Source organism: Uloborus diversus, chromosome 8, assembly GCF_026930045.1.
Source record: "Uloborus diversus isolate 005 chromosome 8, Udiv.v.3.1, whole genome shotgun sequence".
NCBI classification, from domain to species: domain Eukaryota; kingdom Metazoa; phylum Arthropoda; class Arachnida; order Araneae; family Uloboridae; genus Uloborus; species Uloborus diversus.
In genome coordinates this window covers 132,264,079-132,286,118 of record NC_072738.1, presented here as the reverse complement: position 1 = coordinate 132,286,118, position 22,040 = coordinate 132,264,079, and the positions used below count along the sequence as shown (strand labels likewise).

Genomic DNA, 22,040 nt, shown 5'->3' with positions numbered 1-22,040 from the left:
TCTCAGATTAACTCAATTTTCTGAACCTTTTAATGTATTTAAACTTTTTAAACTTTTTTCTCTTGTGCAACTACATCTCATCTAATGTGTTGCAGCTTCTGGATCCCTGAATTAGTTAAGTCTATTCTTATTTGCTTAATTTCGAAGAAAGGTTCGGCCACCCAGTAACAGACACGGAACAATCTGATGATACTCAGTTATATATGGGTTGAGGAAAAGATAAATAATAGACAAAGTTCCCTTTTTCTCTTCAAAATGAGCAAAAGTTATTTATTTTTAGAACTAAAGCATTATAAAATTTAAATGAACATGATACACCAGCTGTCATCGTGATAGCTGTTCATAACCTTGTACCACTGCCTTCTAAATACCAACTGGCTTATAAAATTCACTCTTATAACACTAGATAGTTGCACCGTATTCATGGGCCACATCAACATCAGTTTTACCCGCCTAAAACTCTTAATATTTAAATCCAAGTTTTTAAATCTCTGGTACTTTTCTCCGCACGCACCCCACCTCTTAGCCGTAGGCCTTAGGTTCCACCGCCCGGGGGGTCCGCGTAGCGGGGCCCCCGCACGGCTGGGTGCGGCGGTCGATAGTCGTATCATGCTACGGACGCGCTTGGTGCTTATTGCGCCGGGGAAGGTCCCCGTGCTGGGCGTCAGCCCAACTGGGAGTTTACCCCTTAATGTGTGGGTCTTGCTCACCGTGAGATACGGTATATCTCCCCGTACCTCGTTGGTGTGCCATGACCCCCTTAAATCTCTGGTACTGGATCCTTGTCCATTACTGGTACCGTTACCGTACTGTTCGACACACTTTAGTTTTTCAATATTCATTGAGTCAAATTATGATATTCTTTTAGTCAAAAATCTATATGCAATTAGTAGATTCTAAACAGGGATTAGGCAAATAAAAAATCTTTTCATTTAAAAATAGCCCTTTGGTGCTCTCTAAAATTACATGAACTTCTATTTAAAATAACGCTTATGAACACGAGAAAGCACATAAAAGTAAATTTGAAGTTTCAAACACTGGTCAAAAGTTTTTGGCTAAGCGTCAGAACTCTTATTTCGCTGCTGTTCATTTATTTTAACCATTACGAGAATATTACTCTAGCTCACTGTGTGAATGCTGTTTTCAAGAGTTTTGCTAAAATATTCCGTGTTGCTTCAGCGAAAAATGACTTGATGCGTTGTTTCACTTTTATGACTGCAACATATGAGTTGTTTCAACAGTAGTAAGTCAAAACATTTTTATTTATGGTAATGCGAAGTTCTTGTAGCTGTTGGAGATGTAGAAGTTAAACTTTACTTTTTTCTTATATTTTTTCACTTATTGTTGTATTGGTTGTTATAATATAACAACAATTGAAAATGACTTAATGCATTGTTTCATTTTTGTGACTGCAACATACGAATTGTTTCAACACTAGTAAGACAATACCTTTTTATTTATGGTAATGAATATTTCTTTTTGCTGTTGAAAATGTAAGAGCCAAACTTTCACTTTTTTCTCAAGTTTTTTTCACTTGTTGTTATATTGATTGTTACACACAATCTCCTAACATAAATCTATCCTTCTCACGAAAAATGAGCATCCTCATATAAATAATAGCCATCAATATAATGAGCATCCTCATATAAATAATAGCCATCAATATAATGAGCATCCTCATATAAATAATAGTAACCCGCGTGGCATGATAATTTGATAATGTGGTTTTTTTTTTACATTTCAAATCCCGATATCGTCCACACCAGAAATTTATAACTAAATCGAATGACAAGACAAATGATAATGTTTTTTTTTCTTGCTTGATCGTTGTTCGCTTTCTGATTTTATAATACTTACCAACTTACCGTTGACGGTATTATGAAAGGCCGCACTCTTAAACTACGTCCTCAGTAAAAGCGAAAATATTACATAACTTTGCTGTACTAACAGAATCCCGTTTTAATGCTCTTTAATAATTTTGTTGGAGAACTTTGGGTGTTTTGAAAGTTTAAATTATATTGTGATGAAACAGATTTTTATCTTATCAGTGCTGGTTGAGAACTGAAAATTTTAGTTCATCTTATTTTTTTACTGATGTCTCTTTTTTTTTCTTGTAGTTTAAATATATAAGTTATTTGTTCCTTTGCATTTCTTTATTTAGAATGCTAATAATTAATCATCATTTTTTATTAACTTTTCTATAACAAGTCAAAAATCTTCCTAACTAATAAATTGATTATTGCGCATTTAGTTCTAGTATTAAAACATTTTTTAGAGTTTATTATGCAGGAATATTCATTAAAAATTCTGGAACATCGAAGTTTCAAAACATCAATGTTTGTTGGTCGATGTTTCGATAACATCGATGTTTTAATTTTGCGAATCGATGTTTGGCGCATCAATGTTTTTCCATCAATGTCCGCACCACTACTTTATAATCGCTCAATCTGGCTGACAGGCTAATTGCGCAATGTTTTTGCTCGAAACGTTATTCTGTTTTTGGGTACTATTTGAGCAATACATTAGTAACGTGAAATTTCAAAGAAAAATTTAAAAAGTGTTTAGCAAAAACTGCATGTGATGCATGCTTAACTGAATCTAATTGCTTAATCATTACTCTTAATTTTCTGTACTATAATTCAGTATATTTTCGTGTCACAGGTTTCCCTCTTCATAAATTGCAAAAGTCCATTCTTCATCTGAACGTGTACGATTGGGATCGATTTAGCAGAGACGATCCTATAGGAGATGTATACTTACCTCTCGCGCAGGTCGACCTTACACAGAAACCGACGTTTTGGAAATCTCTCAAGCCAGCGGATACTGTTAAGGTAAGGAAATTCATTTTCAAAAAAAGGAAATTAAAAATCTTCAAATATTATTCACAAAAGACCACTCAACAAATGCTTCCGGAATTCCATGCGCATATAATAAAATCTAAATCTAAAAGAATTTATTTCACTAGTGAATTTCTGTTTTGACTATGAAAATATCGTCGCCTCAAAGTAAAAGTATTATATCTTACTATTATTCCTGGAACTAGATGTGTTACTGTGCTATGAGGCGACAATATTTAATTGCATAAAAAACAATCTGAGCACAACGAAATTCACATTAGAACAAGAAATATTCGCAAAGATATGAAGCGAGGCATTCAGTGCTTTATTAGCATTTGCAGTCGTGTTCAACAGCACAACAACATACACTGGTGGACAAAATTAAGAGAGGGAAGGCATTTTCACACATTTCTCGGAAAATATCATATAAAACCTGGATAGTTGGTTGCCATATAATAGCACTATGGCGCTGGTGTCATTGAAATGGGTTTACGTATTCCTGTGGGCGTTGCTAAGACAGCATGAGGGTATAAAAGTCTGCAGCCAGCTTCTCAGCTCATTCCACTCTACGACACAGTAACGATCTGTATGGTGTTTCTTGAATAATCTTGTTGTTTTTGTTGATTTTTGGGTGAAATGAGTGAACATAATCGTTTAGACGAAGGTATGAGGTGGAGAACTGTGGGTAGACTTGAGGCAAGACAGTCTCAAGCTCAGGTTGCTAGGGAATTGGCTGAAAGTCCAAGCATTGTTTCGAATTTGTAGAGTCAGTTTAAAAACAGTGGGTCAGTTTAAAAACAAAAGACCAGGACAAGGTTGTCTGAGAGCAACAACGCTCAATAGAAACCAGTATTTGATACTTATAGCCAAGCACCAGAGGACGTGTATAGCTACACCACTGTCTAGGGACCTCTCTGCTGCCACAGGAATATTAGTTTCAATCAAGACAGTTGCCAGGAGGCTCGGTGAAAGAGATCTGTATGCCAGGAAGCCCGCCATTTGCATCCTACACACTCACTCCCACAAAAGAGAGCGTGTACAATGGTGCAGACAGCACCAACACTGGACACAGCTCCAATGGACTAATGTTCTTTTCACAGAACAGTCCAGATTCTGTCTACAACCTGATTTTCGGCGAATATTTATATGGGGGTGACCTAGGATTCAATACCATCCCACTAACATCATGGAAAGGGACCATTATGTTGTTGAAGGATTGTCGCTTTGGGCAGGGATCATGCAAGATGCCCGCACACCACTTCATGGGTTTGACACTGGTTCCGTGAATGCCCAGATGTAAAGGCAGGAGATCCTAGAACCCTACGTGCGTCTTTTCAGGGGTGCTGTTGGCCCTGAATTCGCTTTTATGATGACAATGCCGACACCATAGGGCTGTCCTGGTTGAGGAGTATCTGGAAAGCTAAGATATTCATCGAATGGATTGGCCAGCCAAATCTCCTGACCATAACCCTAATGAACATGCTTGGGATGCTCTTGGGAGGGCTATTGCGATACGATAACCCTCACCCAGAACCATTCCGGAGTTAAAAACATTTCTGGTGGATGAGTGGGAGGTTCTTCTACAAGCACTCCTTAACTCTCTCATTAACAGCATGTATACTCGATGTGCATGCTGTCTAACTGTCAGAGGTGACCACACACCATACTATAGGCGGCTACACTCCATAAAAGCCTCACTTTCATTGCCATCATTCCTGTTGAAATTCAGTCCACATTGGACATTTGGCAATAACTCTTGCCAATGAATGGCACTTTAATTTTTGCTTTGCACACACTATTTTCTTACTATAAGTTATATCTATACCAAATTTCGTTAATTTTTATGCAGTATTTCTCGAGATATTTGGGAAAATGCCTTCCATCTCTTAATTTTGTCCGCCAGTGTAGTATCAAGGACCATTTAACGGCTTGATGCCTTTAATATTTCTTTCAAATTTTAGTAGCTTTTGAAGTGTGTTTTGCGCATCATATTATATATTTACAGTTAAAAATACTGTTTGATTTAATTCAAGAATATGCTATGATCGTTGTTCTTCTGATAGGGAGAGATAATGTTCCCATCTGATTTTCTTAAAAGTTCCTACATAACGCGTTAAAAATTTTATAATCGTATATCTTCTTGCATTTTCGTCAAATGTTTTTTGTGATTCTTGTTTTCTAATGAGAATGATTTCTATAAATACGACTGCAAGAAACGAAAAATTAGATTTTGTATTTTTCTTCACTAAAACTTTTTTTTTTTTGGCATTAAACTTCCAATATCGTAACTCTGCAACTTATTTGATCATTTTTGTCATTGGAGCCATGCACTCAACATTGCGAACACAGATTATGCAGGTTAAACATGGACACGTTATAGGGGAGGGTGGCCCAAAGCGGAAGGTTTTCGAAGAAGGCTCTAAAATTGTAGTTTTTGGATTTTAATCGCAACAATTTCGGTTTTATTTCCTAGCAGGGTTCTTGAACTTAAAAATAAAAAGTAATTTTTGTATTATTTCGAACCCAATATTTATTTATTCTCAAACTTAACAAACTTGTGAAAAACCCGTTTTGCCCTACTATTGAGCCCAAAGCGGGTAAGCTAAACTAATTGTGGTTTGGTACTTTTTACAATAAAATATGAAGTTATAAATGATTAAAATAGTTGACTAGCTACCTGTCATTATATAAAAAAATATAAAATAGTTGTACTAATCCAATTTTAAGTCGGTACATTTGTTTATAAAACATAAAGAAATAACTGAGTTAATTAATAGACTAATTAATTGTGCCACAGTAAAAAATAACTTTTTAAAGTTATACTTAGCCTATTGAAATAGAAAATCTAAGTCAGCACACGAGTCAAGAAATTTTAAATAAATATATGATTAAATCCTATACCCGCTTTGTCCGACCCGTTTTTCCCAAAGGCACGTTTATTTATTTCAATAATTATGACTTTAAATAAATAATTAAAAAAAACGGAATGACCATCGTAGTTTATAGGTGGATATTGTCAGAATAAGTTAATATTATTGACAATTAAAAAAATAAATAAAAAAAAAACAAGCTGGTCTTCGACTAATCACAAATTACAAAACTTTCTTTTTTAAATGTATCATTTTTTTAAATTTTAAGCCTGGTTACGCCATGCCGCTTCACTGCTGCTTCGCTGGGACTGATACCAACTTGGGGATGTTCGGATAAACACGACATACGTATTCATTGCATCTAACACACCATGGGGGGGGGGGGGGGGTAGGAGGGGGCATACGAAGGCCTACTCGCTTTGGGCCACCCTCCCCCATATGTTACAGTTAACATAACAATGATGGGTAAACCTAGCTTAACGGGTTACAGTAGGTATTAGTAAGACTAATCGGCTAAAGCCCTAAAAGTTCCTAATGCTTCCCCCAATAACCGGCTAAAACTAGGTAAACAATCCTAATCGGTTAATGCCGCATAAATGATGGGTAAACCCAGCTTTAACCGGTTAAAGCGGGGATTAGCAAGGCTTAAAAGCTAAAGCCCGAAGGGTTCCTAATGCTTCCTTTTTTTAACCAAATACAACTGGGTCTAACCAATGTCAGTCGGTTATCCCCGCACCAACCAGTTAAAGCTAGGTTTACTCATCATTCTTACTTTAGCCGCAACATTATCTATATAAGTAGATTTGACTACTAATTTTGCCAAACAACTTTTAATACGTAAATATATGTAATAATGTTGTATTTTAAAACTATTTGATATATTTTGCTAAAAAATATTGTAGTAAATGCAGATGACTCGAGTTATATGGAAATAAAAGTCTTAGTTGTAAAAGAATTCAAGTGTTTTACTAATTTACATAATTTTTAAATATTTTTCCTTTATCGCAAACCATATTCAAATTTTTTTTAAAGATACAAAGTAACTTTATACGCTGTTGGATTTACGTACAGTAACATTGTGTTTTTAACCATGCACATAGGGGAAATGTCCATCTTACACACAAAAGAACAGAATACTCCCTACCGCTCTGTCTTGCTAACGACAATTCTGACAGAAACATGGTCCTTTCAATTGGGAATAAAAGGACTCCGCACTAATAGTTTCGTCTTGTACGACCTCAATACAACTAAGAATTTTTAAGCTCAAATTGGAATACACGTAGTTCTGTTTCCATTTTATACCTTGCCAAAAATACATATTTTCAAGAAGTAATAGTTCCTTACACAAAGAGCACACCCGAAAATTTTTATTTGTTTAAAATCCTGTTTTTTTTTTGACATTTTTTGTTATTTTTAAATTGTTTTCCTTCTCCATTTTTTTGTTTTATTTATTCGATACATTTTTTTTTTATCTGAAAAAAACGCTATGATTTTTGTATTGCATATATTTTTGCGTTGAAAATTGCTCATTCAAGTATCTTTCTTATAGTAGAAAATGCTTCAAAGAGTTCTGAAAGCTTAAAATTGAATAAAAATAATGCTTTCCAAAAGCCCAATCAATAGCAAAACATGTTTTGTATTTGTAATACGAATAAGCTAAATTAAACTCTTGTGACATTTACTGCTTTTTAAATAGAACTGGAACTACAAAGTAATGACAAAAATAAAAAAATATATATGTTTATTAAATATCAATCAATGTGAAAAAGGGGCTGGGGAATGTTACTATATTGCACATTTTTTGTGGATTATATTCAAACAATTCAAACCTACTCGCACGTTTGAAATGCTAATAGAAATCGAAAGTACAAAATTTTCTGGATTACCTAGTCTGACATCTTTTTTTTTCGAACTTCAGAGTAATATAGAACTTGAAATTGAACCTTCATAAATATTTAAAATACTGTTCTGAGCTTTTATTCATGCGATTGGTAGCGATTTATTGTAGGATGACAAGGAAAGAAAACTAAATGGTTAAATAATTTTATCTGCTGCCAGTTTCTGTTCGCTAACAAAAAAAAGTACTTGTAATTTATTTAGAATAGAACAAAGTCTTTTTTATGGATTTAAAATTTTCCATCTTGGTTCTGCTTGTGCGACTGGAAAATTTTAATAGTTGTAATTATTTTTCTTTTTTCGTGTATCCCATGTTATCTAGACAGTGGCGGATACAAAGGGCGGGTGATGCGTGTCATGACCCCTCCTACACCATTGACAACAGAATCCGTTCACATTGTGTTCAAACACTTTATGTATAAAATGTAAACGATTACAGTATCTTTTCATTTTTGAAAGTAAATATTTAACTACTACTTCGTTTTATTGCTTATGAAATTAATTTTCAGCGTTTATCCCCAATTAAGTGCTTTATTCCTGACCAATTTGGTGCTTTTAATTGGCCCCAAGCAGTTTCAGAAATTTTTTGTACCTAAAACGTTCATAGCAGGTGGGGGGGGGGGGGGGGGGGGGGGGAGGTCATTCTTTAATATAACCTCTCATAAAATGGTTTTCTGTATTTGCCCCTGTATCTAGAAAACATTTGAATGTGTTAACCGCGAGGCTCATCTGAGGTTGGAAATGAGGGTCAGGGTGTTTGAAAAATTTTAATGTAATATTCGTTCTTGTAACAAGAAAAAACGAGCTGATGTGTGCATCACATGACTTCCTTTTACTCCAGTTTAATGTCATTTTCTCATTATTGGCAGTTTTAATATGATTCAATAGTTTACTCTCTAAATATCACCAACAGTGGCCAAATTAAAACCAGATTAAAAAAAAAATTGCCAAATTTGTCGCCAAGTTGGCGACAAAACATGGCGACCAAAAGACTGGCGATATATCGCCAAGTGTCCGCCAAATTTTAACACAACGTGAGTTTACATTGAAATTAACAATGATCCTCCCCCCTCCAAAAGGAGCAAAAGACCCCCTTTGGAGCATACGAATGCAACCAAAAAAGAAGGTGCACAACTAGACCCCACTAGGAGTCTACGTACCAAATTTCAACTACCTAGGACATTCCGTTCTTGAGTTATGCGACACACATACGCACATACATACGTACATACAGACGTCACGAGAAAACTCGTTGTAATTAACTCGGGGATCGTCAAAATGGATATTTCGGGTGTCTGTACGTTCCTAGGCACATATCCACGTGTGGTCGAGTTGAAAAAAAAACTCAACATTCATTTGGGGGTGAACAAAATGGAAATTAAGGCCGATTTTTGGGTGAAAATTTTTTCGCGAATACAATACTTCCTTTTTTGTAAAAGGAAGTAAAAATAATTAAAAGTATTTTTTATTTTTTGAGCCTCTCAATAATTAACATGCTCTATCATCTTCGAACTAGTTTTGCAATAATAAATCATGTTAAAAACTGATCCAGAGAGAAAAAAAAGAAACAGATCAGCAACAAATCCAACAATTCAAAACAAAAACAGCATATTGCGTGTTGATTGCTAAATTATGATCTCCATTATGTGCTATCCGAAAATATTATTAGCAATAAAGCAGCTCAGCGTTTGAAATCAGGATCTACCGAAAACACTTTTTCCTAACGAATATCGTTCTTCATATTGAAGTGTTTTGAAACTTTGATGTCATTACCAGAGCACCTTTGATAGATTTCCAATAAATCGATAGTAGAAACGTCATTTATTTTCCTCTACACATTTAGGAAGTTCAAAACACTGACCGCAAACAATTTATTTTATGTTTGGTTCTTTGACAAAACTATTTCTTTCTCAAATGTGTTTTTGCATAAAACGGTCAAATAATGTCAATGGTTAGAGGAATGCTTTTGTTAAGGCTATAAATATACTATTTTTTACAAATAGTTATTCACTTGGAAGTCTAGTAGTATTAAGAAACGTAGGATTATAGCTTAAAAAAATAACACATATTTGTTTTTGGTCAATGGGGTTGTTCTTTTCAGTCAAAAGTACTACTTTTAGTCACTGAAGTTGATATAATGAACAAAACAAATAACATGGACGTAGGAGATACTTTGATCTTCTTAACATTTAGTTTTAAACTAATGTTTCAAAATGTCCAATTTTTCAACCAAGGCGTGTCTATATGACGTCACAAGTAATGATCCTTTAACGCGTATTTCACTGGCGCGCTGAACGCTGACGCTTGCTCTCTACCGCGTTTCCAGGTTATGATAATTCATAAGCGAATTAAATATTGCACTCTACGCTTGTTATCAGCCATATCGTTGGCACTATATATGAGTAAAGAAGCGAATTAAATATTGCGCTCTGCACTAATATCTTCCGTGAATGGCATTTTATCACTTGCGATGTCATGTGCAGAAGCGTAAATAAATGAAATTCTACAGATTAAAATAACTGTTAAAAAATACTAAACTTTGTCGAAATTTTTAAAAATTGTCAAATCGTATGAAAGCATGCTCTTTCAGAAAAAAAAAAAAAAAAAACACTTTTCAATTTTCGGAAATGACTCCATTAAGTAAATCATTTTCAATCCAAATTTGTTTATTACTTATGTTACAGAACTAATAATCAAAATTTAACTTATTCTTACTCTCATTTATGTAATATTTGTAATGTTTCCACTCTTAAATCACTCCGTGAGCTTTTGTGTCTTCTTTTTTTCTACAAGGTTTACATAGTTTAATTGACTGCTCAGATATCGTCAATTCGATACAACTTGCTCTCCCAAGAGGACTTTTAGGAGTCATTTTTCTTTTAAAAATATTTTTACCAAACGGAACTATGTTGATAATTTTTGTCTTTTTAAATTTTACAAAATTTTTAACATTCATTGTCATGTAAAGTCAGAACAAACAACGTAAGTAGAAGCACAAATTTGTAAATTACAGCAGACACGTGTTTCGGCGTTACAGGGAACGCCTTTTTCAATGCAAAAAATAATGAGCTTATGGATGAAAAGACATCCGACAAAAGCCACAAGCCTTGGCTTTTGTCGGATGTCTTTTCATCCATAAGCTCATTATTTTTTGCATTGAAAAAGGCGTTCCCTGTAACGCCGAAACACGTGTGTCTGCTGTAATTTACAAATTTGTGCTTCTACTTACGTTGTTTGTTCTGACTTTACTATTCAGCACAAAGGTATTTATTTATCTTATTCATTGTCATGATTTAGATATTTTTAACCTGTCATTTTACAATTTTAAATCTTTATGTTTTAATATTTTAAATATTGAGTTTGTTTTAATTGCTTTTTCTATATTGCTGCCACTGTAATTGGATTATTTCTGTAGTGTGCAATGCTTTTAATAAATAAATAAATAAGTAAATAAATTTCTCTCTATGTATGTTCCAACTAAGCATATATATTTCATAACAATCATTTAAAAATGCAGTCAAGTAGAGCCTTATGTATAATACGAATCCAGGCATTTCGAACCATGATTTCAAACTTCACAAAAATATAACTTTGCTTACTTCCGAATTCTAATTTTAAATATTTTTTAAATTTCTTATTTCTAGAATGTATTTAAAAAAAGAAGATATCTCTACTAAGGGGAAAAAACAATTTGTTCAAAGAGGGTAACGCACTGTAACAGACATGCTTAAGGCATCGCTCTCAGGTTAATTCTTCTGAGCTTTTTTAATGTATTTAGGCTTTTTAAACTATTTTTCCCTCATGCAAATACAACTCATTTAACGTTTGGCTGCTTCTGGATCCTCTGAATTAGTTAATTCTATTTTTATTTGCTCAATTTCGAAAACTGGTCCGACCCCCTAGTAACAGACACAGGCAGTTCTTTTGATAACCAGTAACAGATTGGATGAGGAAAGGATCAAAATGTGCAAAAGTTCTTTATTTTTAGATCTAAAATCTTATTAAATCCAAATGAACATGAAACACCGTAAGAACTCGTGGTAGCTGTTCATAACCTTCCACCACTGCCTTGTGGTGTCAACTAGCTCATAAAATTCACTCTGATAACACTAGATGGTTGCACCGTATTCATGGGATGGTTTTACCCTTCTAGAATTCTTATTATTTAAATCCAAACTTGTGACTGTCTGTTACTAGATCATTGGTGTTACTGGTGCCGTTACTCAAAAGGCACACAGAACAAATTGATAAACCTTATCACGTAAACCAACTTTCAAACTCCTAATTTTATTTGTATCTATTTGATCATTTAATCATTAATTTAATTCCATCAGTTTTTCTTTTTTTTTTTTTTTTGATAGAGCCGAGAGTCCTCTTTCTTTCTTTTTTTTTTTTTTTGTTTATCTTTTTCCGGATAGTTAAAAGATTAAATAGGTTTTTGTTTTTTTTCCAAAATGAAACTATTTGCAACGTGTAACTTGTAAAAGGACATTAATAATACGTAACTGTATACATCATGGTTCTTCATTCAAGGCTTTATATTAGAACTTCGACTTGAAAAGTTAAGCTGTGAAATTAGTGACATATTTTACCGAATTCGAAATGATTAATTAAGGGATAATCTTACTTTAAGTGTTTGAAAGTGTTGTTTTAAAAATTTTTAACCTCCCTGAAAAACCCAGCGAAGCAATATTTTTTCTGCTTTGAGCAAGACAAGTAAGCTTTTATTCATTAAAATTAGACTTTCAGTGTGAAGCAAGTGTAATACTGCAAGTTCTTACATATTACGTCATTCTAGTTTTTAAAAGTCTCAAAACATTTTTGTTGCTTTAAACCATATTTATACTGAAGATATTTAAAGAAAGAGTTAACAAGTATTAAGGCAATGTGATATGTACCTTCTTGAATTGCATGTTAGTCAACTTTTCAAAATGTTTCGAAGTTCTTTTATGACTTTCAGCAATTTTTACCATATGTTTTTGTACCATAGAGATTATAGAAAACCGTTTAGAATCAACAATTTGCTTTTACGGAAATTAATATGCACTTTGTAATCTATGTTAGTCCATTTTGAAAATAGTACAAAGTTCTTTTGTGATATTTAAAACTTCGCATCTTTCTTTCTTAAATCTGTTCGTACAAAAGATATTTTAGAAAAATATTAATAAGTTTAAGGAAGTGTGACGTGTTCCTCCTTGAATTCTATGTCGTTTTATTTTCAAAATATTCTAAAGTTCTATTGTAATATTCCAGGCATCCTTTATTTCTTTCATTTATATGTTTATACATTAGATAGTTTAGAAAAATGTTTAGAAGTGGTTTTTTACTTTTAAGAAGATGTTACATTAATCTTTTAATTTACGCCATTCAATGTTTCAAGGTACAGTAAACTCTTAACATCAAACACTAGTACAACGAACTATTCAATATAACGAAACGAAGCAATTGTTCAACCTGACTTGAATTCTCATTGGTATTTAGTTTAAAACTTCGTTTTAACGAAATTGGTGTTAATCAAAAATTCGCTACGACGAGATAATATGATATAAGAAAAAAGAAAAACTTTTGTTTATACTATTTTTAGAACTCAGTGAAGAAAAAAACTTCCAAATTAAAAAATAAATAAAATGTTTTTTTTTTTTTTTTTTTTTTTTTTTTTTTTTTAATTTCAAAATAGCTCTCAACTGCCGGATGAATGGGGGTAGTTCCCGAAGTTTTAAAAGTATTTTTTCTGAAAGAGCATGCTTAAAAACAAAAAATTCTGACCCTTTTTTAAATAATTTGTCTAAGTTGGAAAAAAAATTAATAGATGCGCTTTCATTGTTTACGCTTCCACCGATGACATCACAAATGATGAAATGCCATTCCCCAAGCACAATATTTAATTCGCTTCTTTACTCACATATGTTGGCATCGATAGGGTTGATAGCAAGCGTAGAGTGCAAAGTTTAATCGGCTTCTTAATTAACGGGGAAACGTGGTAGACAGATGCAGCTAAGTACATCATTTGTGACGCAATAAAGATCACGCCTTGTTTTCAAAATCGGACATTAAAAAAGAAAGGCAATTAAAAATTAAGCACTGGAAAATGAAATTTTTTTCTCACTTCATGATATATTTTTTTTTTTTTTGTTTATTCTATCAAAATTAGTGACTACAAGTAGTAATTTTGACTGAAGGAAACAACCCCATTCAGAAAACTTCGAAAAAAGTTCTGAATATGATGAGAGTTAGGTTATTGGAATTTAAAATTTTCTATTGACTTCCATTACACGATATTCTCTTTACAACGAATAAAATACACTGTCTCTTGAAATCCGTAGAAACAAAACTTACTGTAATATGATTATAAAGTTCTTTTGAAATTTGCTGCCCTGTTTTTTCCTTGTTCGTACTACTATAAAGATAGCAAGAAAAATGTTTTTCGTCAAACAAAAACCTGATCTTTTAAACTCTGATACAGTTCAAAAGAGTCATTTTTTCGTCCTCAGAATACTTTCTCAGACGTCACTTAATTCAGAAGCAGGGAATAAAGTAGAACATAATCGATGATTCGATTCGATCTCCTTTCCTGCCGCCCTCGGGGTAGGCCAGTGCGTCGCCCATCGACATTTGTCAAAAGCGTTCTCAGGCCCAAGGACGACCTTATCCACCCCGTCGCCCACCCCCCTTTTCATCCGGAAACTACCCTTCCACTTGATGCGTGGCGAAGTTTAACTCTACTTTGATAGATTCTGATAGTGAATCAAACATCAAAGAATACATTTGTTTGCTTTTCGTCTTGGCGACAGTTGGACGCACTTTGAATATTTCACTGGGATTCCGAGATAAAGTTTGGGTGTAAACTTTAATGTTTATATAGTCAGCCCAGACTCAGAAAATCTGATAGAATATTCAAAGGGGACATAAATACATTGTTATTATTATTATTATCTTTTTTTAAGTGTTTAATTAGATGCGTGATTCTCTTCAAAAAGACCAAATAAGAGCTAAGAAAATTTTTAACTTTGTTAAAAGCACATAATTTTTTTATGATTTAATCTTCTATTTTAGAAATATTAATGGCCATGATCAATCATGCTAATAGTTTTTTACGTTTTTTCTTTCTGTTTTTTGGTATTAGTATGTGAGTGATGCCTATCATAACATTTACCGCAGTGAAAATGACTCCGAGGTTTTTGTGTGGATTAGCATTTACTTCATAACATCAATAATTTAATTTGATCCTTTAGCCTAATAGCCTGATTTCAACCCTCCTTCATAAGTCATATCACTCTCTCACTTATGAGAGAATGTGAGGGAGTGATGGCTTTTAACAAAATGCCTATTTACTTTTTTTACAACTATATGACGAGATTAGGCTTTGAGGGCTTTATTTATACCACAATGCTTATAAATCAATAGCAACAAGAAATTTTAAATATTTAACAGTATTCAGTAGGGGCTGATGAGAGAGTGATGAGGTTAAGAAAAAACCTTCAGTTCACTCTCTGTCAAAATTTCCCTCTGAGAACAATAGAACTAAAATCAATTTACTTATTCTTTAATGTGATGCGCTGTGATGACTACCAAAACATTCAAATACCACTAACTAGAGCTTTATTTTCACTCCAGTAGCAGTTAGAGAAACTTTGATAGGTCAGTGAGGGAGTGATGTAAGAAGGTGGGGACAACCTTCAATAATGATATAAAGTTAATATTTTCAATCATCAATTACGTATAAGTATGTAAGATTATACACAGTGCGTCCAATAGAAAAAGTGACTGATTTCAAATAAGGTACAAGACATATCTTTTTTCTAGTTTACAAGATGATTTATTCAAAATACACACCTTGGGAGTCAATACAATGCTGCAGGCGATCGTGAAATTTTTTTGAAGCACTTTTCAAACCCATCTTTTGGAATTGTCCCCAATGTTGCCGTCGTAGCTGCCTGAATATCTGAAACTGTTGGAAAATGTTTGCCTTTCATTCCCAATTTCAATTTGGGGAACAACCAGAAATCCGCTGGAGCCAAATCAGGGGAATAAGGAGGGTGATCAAGCAGCACAATACTTTTTTTGGCCAAGAAGTTACGTACCATCAAGCTTGTGTGTGTTGGCGCATTGTCATGCAAAAAAGACCATGTCCCTAGGTTTTGGGTATTCAGGTTTAACTCGATGAATTCTCGCCCATAAACGCTTCAAAACACTCAAGTAGTAAGCAGCATTAACTGATTCATCTTCTGGCCTGAATTCCTTACGGATGATACCCTTCGAATCAAAGAAAACTGTGAGGAGAGTCTTGATTCGGCATTTTTCCATGCGCACTTTTTTTGGTTTGGCATCTTCTGGGCTCTTCCACTCCGCTCTCTGACGTTTTGAGTGGTTCATACTTGTAACACCAGGTTTCATCACCAGTTACAATGTTTGCCATGAAGTTTGGATCCCTAGTGGCCGCTTGTTGCATGTCTCTGCAGTGTTCCACTCTGCAATGTTTTTGGTCGTCAGTCAATGTGTGCGGTACAAAGCGAGCACAGACTTTCCTTTTTCCTAAATTTTCAGTTAAAATGAGATGGACAGTGGATTTAGGTATGCCAGTAGCCTCTTCGATGAGTCGGGTAGAGTCACAACGATCATTTCGTAGGATTTCAATGTTCTCATCATTTCGAACTGTTACTGAATGACCTGGTCTTGGATCATCTTCTAAGCTGTCTCTACCATCACGAAATCTTGCATACCACTTAAAAACATTTTTACGACTCAGTACTTCACTACAATAAACAGTTTTCATCAATTCAAATGTTTCTGTGGCACTTTTACCCAATTTAAAACAGAATTTAATTTTAGCGCGCTGCTCCATTTCTTTTTCTACCGAGGCCAAGCGACTTCTTCTAGAATTTGCGTTATCACGTTTCAAACGATGTTGCTAACGCTTTGAAATTAATCCAGATAATAATTGAAATGTACGTGCATTTAATGCAATCATTCTTTCATAGATAGCGCTAATAGTTCCGCAAATATTAAATCAGTCACCTTTTCTATTGGACGCACTGGGTATAATATCTTTTTGAACATAAAAACAAGTTATTAAAAATAAAATGATGCATTCATATTTCAATATTGCAAAAATTAATTTTCAAAATTGAAATCTTGTGTGGGGACAGTATGAGGGCGTTACAAATGATTACAGTAAACTCCCGATTATCCGCAAGTAAATTATCCGCTGGGCGTATTATCCGCGAGTCATTTGACAACCAGGAACATGTATTACCGTAGCAAAAATAAAACACCAATGGCCAATTTTTTTTCGAAAAATTGTAAATTTAAACTCAGTTGTTTTTGTTTTATTCATTTATTTGCTTATTTATTGCGCTATCTTCATCGCACATACACTTGTTCTTTATTAATGTTAAGTTCTGTTGCATAAAAATTCAAAGCATTTTTGCTGTACTGTATATATTTTCAGTTAGTAGTAAGGATTATGCATCAATACAGCTAAGTTTTTCAGGAACTACAATTTTTTCCTTATTAGTCCTTCATTTTAGCCTTTTTGCGGTTTATCCGCAATTTTTATTATCTGCGGCATTTGTGCCACTAAATTCCGCGGATAGTTGAGAGTGTACTGAATGTTGAATTACATTATTAAATAGTTTATAAATTAGTCTAGATTATATCTTTTGTAAATTAGACTACAGAAGCTTTCAAAATAACTTTTGAACATTATATTATGCATGCCTGTTAAATTTATTTAAAAAAAAGGATAACTTAATGAGATATAGGCTTGGGACATTAATTTGGCCTATTTGAAGAGAACCACCAATTTAAAAGCTTTTATCCCTTTTTCAAAAACAACGCAAATAAACCAAGTATTCATTTTTTCTTCAGCTAAATTAGAACTTGAATTTTCAGTAGAAGCTTAGTTTACCGAAGTAAGCCGGATCGGATCTCCTATTGAAAATCGAAAATTCTTGAAAAAAAAGAGCACTTAAAAATCGCTGTTAGGAGACTTCAGTAATTTAACTCCGGATTTAAACATGTTTACATACATGGTCCCGTCAACGAGTCACGCAAACGCTTAACCATTAATAGTTCAGCTGAAGTGGTCTCGGGCTATCGCTTCCATTCAGGGCCAGATTAAGGCATGGGCAAATAGGGCACAGGCCCAGGGCACCAACATTTTGGGGCACCAAATCTGTAGGAAAAATTTTGATTTTAGCCTCACTGCCCATCGCACCATAGCAAGATGTAAATATTAAATCTAGAAAAGAAATCCCCGTAAAAATTTGATCCCATTTGCAAGTCCCAAAACTACTCCAAGTTTTTTCTATATTTGCAACACTTTTTTAAAGTTATACCATAGATAATTTTGATATTATAGGCTTTCTCCAAAGGACAAAGTTTGACGAAATCTTATATTATCATGTTTAGTCATCATAATACTATGTCACATCTATTTTTTTGTAATATAAGGTACCGCCAAATTTAGTACACATACATTAATACGCAAGTATCAAGATATTTTACTGCTTCTCCATATAAAATGAGCTCAGGGTAGGGGGAAGGCACCAAATAAATTTATGCCCAGTGTCTTCAAAAACTTTAGTCCGGCCCTGCTTCAAGTACACTATGACTTTTTTTTGATAAGGATTACTTGCTGTACAATCCATATATGGTATTAATAATGCACCAATCACATATGGTATATGGTACATATGGTATAAATATGTACATTAAATCATATTGAAAAGCATATAATTGCATATTGTAATGTACTTGTTTTTAAAAATTCTAATGATTTTTTTTGTCAATACAAAAATTTCTCAAGTTCAGAAGTTACAAATATTTTTCGAATCATTCAGAGATCTGGAAAAACAAGCTTCTGCTGCAGTTGGTTTTGGTAAAAATTTTAAGTACAATCTTTCAAACTACATTTATTTGAAATTTCAATTTCTTGCTGAATGTAACACATATTTACATAACCGTAAGTAAAGGTTGATTCGCATTTAAATTCAAAAGAAGCACCAGAGAAAATTTATTGTAAAAGTTAAAACAGCTCTGAGCTATAATATTACGTGAGAAACGTTTTAACTAAAGAAAGTTTCATTTCCACCTAGACGTAACTAAATTTTACGCAAGCAAAATATTCCCTTCAAACTTCTAATTCCCTAGAAGCCCAAGGCCCTCATTAAGTTAGTCTTATCTTCAGCACGCAACGAAGAAAATCAATAAATAAAGAAGGTCTAATATAGGATCAGTCAGAACTTCTCCTTTTAATCAGAAAAGAGATAAGTGCGTTTTAATCCGACCCAGAGAATAATGAAACAAAAACACCAACTAGTTATGTGGCGAATATTTAAGATAGGGGAAAGCAAAATAAATCCATTTGGAAATATTTTTTAACGTTTCCTTTCTTATTAGCATTTTTTTTTATTTTAGCTAATGGAGGAATTATGGGAATCTGTAGCTTTTGTAGATCTGTATCCTCTGTTTGGGTATAGCTAATGAAAAAATTAAAAAATGAGAGGAAAAAGAAAGAAAATATCTTGATTCCTTATAAATCACATAGAATTGCTAAAATATAAGTGTGAATTTACTATATTAGAACTCCAACCGTATTGATCTGTATATCTACAAAGTTACAAGTGCCCGTTAGTGTCTGCCTTAGAACAAATTTTCAAAAATAAAGAATTTTTAATTTAATAACAAAATTTAAAAAATGGCATAACGTTACGTAAATGTTCATATAATGGTTTGCAATAATTAAATTTAAGTGATTAGTTAGTTTAAAATATGTTTTTACTTGAAGAAGACAGTGATAAAAGTACATCAGCATCTGATAAAACAAAGAAGCTGTCACCAGAGGAACATAAACTGGCTCCTTGTTCTGAAAGTTTGGTTAAGAAGTGAAGCTGGTACTGCCATTACTTGAGAATTTTTGAGAATTTTTTCTTGACGTTATCCTAGTAAAACATACCATGTTCACATGTGCCCCATGCTCACATATGCCCTTTTTTCCCCCCTAAACTTTTTTTTTTAATTTTCCGAATAAATTTAAAGTAAACTGTTTAAAAAAGATATACTCCGAATTTCATTACTATATATTTATCAATTCTTGACTTATAAAAGTGTGAATTTAAAAAAATCGAGAAATATTGCATCATAGGGAATATCGCGTTTATAGTTTTAAAGATAAACAGAATCTTTACTAATAATAAAGCTGAAAGACTCTGTCTGGATGTCTGGATCTCTGTGACGTGCGTAGCACCTAGACCGCTTGGCCGGTTTTTATGAAATGTGGCACAGAATCAGTTTATAGAATAAGGATGTGCACCTCAAAGCATTTTTTCGAAAATTCGATTTTGTTTTTTTTGTATTCAAATTCTAAGAACTTTTCACCGAGCAAATTATCACAACGTCGGCGAGTAAATTACCAAATTATTATAACCTGGAACCGTAACATGGGCAAGCATAGTAAATTGGCAAGAACGTAGGAAATTGGCAAGAAATTCATTATCCATTATTTGTAAATATACAGACGAATCAAAAGACCTTTTAATTTTCTACTACGGGCAAAGCCGTGCGGGTACCACTAATACTAAATAAATACATGCAACAGAAATAATTATACCTTTCGTTCTAATTAAGTCAGAAACAAGATTCAAAAGTCCTTTTAAGCAGGAAAAAACGGAGAAGTTTTTTAAATGTTAACCCGGGAGAACTCGTGGTACTTTTCGTCACACGAAAGCTCGCGGGGGGCTCTGTAGGCCCGGAGTGGTTATTTCAGTAAATTGTGTTTTCAAAATAGAAAAAAAAATTGTGTTTTCAACACTGAATTATAAATAGATAAACAGCTTCTAAAATATATTTTAAAAAGTAAGGTTTAAGAAAGTTTTATGATACATGAATCTAAATCTTCTTCTAAGCATGATTGAAGATCGCTATACTGTTCTGTGTCAACTTCTTCTTCATCATTTTCATTAACGGAGTCCTCATCAGTTGAACCCTCAACTAACAAAGTCTGCAACCTCTTCATTTCATCTTTGTAGCTTAAATAGCGATGCATTTCACAACCTATTCCTTTACATTCACAATCTGAAATGAAAAGCGGGAGCGCTCGCTCCGGGCCTCTGAGGCCCGAAACCGGAATTTTCTGGGGGAAAGGGGGAATGTACATTCCTGAAAAACATGTGGTCAATATGGACCTCATTCATTTCCGTTGAAGGGATGATTTTTGGCAGCGTAGTTTTGTAATGAGCGGGCTTGAGAGACCCGATGCAAATTTTCCCGGGTTAAAAAGAAATTGCAAAATTTGATGATTTTTGTGTTCCAGACCCTCTTAAGTTCGACGTGCACCTTAGCAAAAAATGGGAAGAATTGATGTACCACTGCTGATTAAATAATATGTGGTAAGAAGGGGACTAAGCCCCCGAAATAAATTGACTTAAGCAGTGTACACCGATCCATCGTAGGCAGCAAGTCTAGCCGCCTTGGAGGCTAGAATTCAATTTAAAAATCTCGCATGTGAAATCTACTAACATATTCTTCCATTTAGAATCTAATGAAAAGATAAACAATCGTTATAAAAACAATTTAAAAAATTTCTGTTAATTTTATTCAAGCCGAATATTTTAATTGATTCTTATCTTTATAAAATAATACATTATTTGTAAACAACTATCATACGTTAGTACTCGAAACATAATTGTTATATACATCTTTAGGTTTTACATTAGCAAATCAACGAATTAAGCATTTTCACCAATTCATCAACAAATGTCGCCAAAGTAACATAGATGGGAGACACATTTTTAAACTAATGTATTTTACTCATAAGGGTAAAATGTTTTACCTCCTATTTTGACGTTTTCCATTTTCATTTTATTCTTATGTGGAGATAAATCCTTAATTATTTTTATAAAGTAATTTGTTATCTAAACCAACTCATATATTTTACAGCATTTTATCTCAAGATCTTCTGTTTATATTTTTTGTTTAATTCTTACAATAGGTAAAAGGTACAACACTACTTTGTTCATGTGTCCAGCTATTGTTTTTCTTTAAAAATAATTAGTATTTATTTCTTACTCAACCTTACATGAAATATTTAAAAATAAAAATTTAATGTTGGGAGTAAAGTATAATTTAATTGGAATCTTCTTATACATAATAGCCGATGATCGACTAACCCGCGGGTTTCAACAATGAAACTACGCCACGGCATGATAATTTGATAGTATGTTTTGGCAATGTTTAACATGAAGGGAAAGGCTTTATCGTGACAAGGCTAAACTCGATCCGGTAACTTAACTGTTTTACTGGTAAGACTGTCATTTCAGGGGAATGACGAAAAGAAACTAGTTAGTATGTTGTGGCCATCACGAAACTTTCTTCTATATCTTTCTTAAAATTCTGATCTTCCCCATGCTTGACGAAGAAGCAATATTCCCAACAAAAA

The 22,040-nt window shown here is 33.5% G+C and overlaps 1 protein-coding gene across 1 annotated transcript in view; it reads left to right on the top strand.

The window, feature by feature from the left end:
* The window catches only part of LOC129227292 (synaptotagmin-7-like), a 280,815-nt gene that overhangs the window by 236,509 nt on the left and 22,266 nt on the right, over positions 1-22,040 (top strand). The window contains exon 6 of the mRNA XM_054861830.1: positions 2,662-2,831. Coding sequence (XP_054717805.1) covers positions 2,662-2,831 — 170 coding nt within the window. The remainder of the gene's footprint in view (positions 1-2,661; positions 2,832-22,040) is intronic.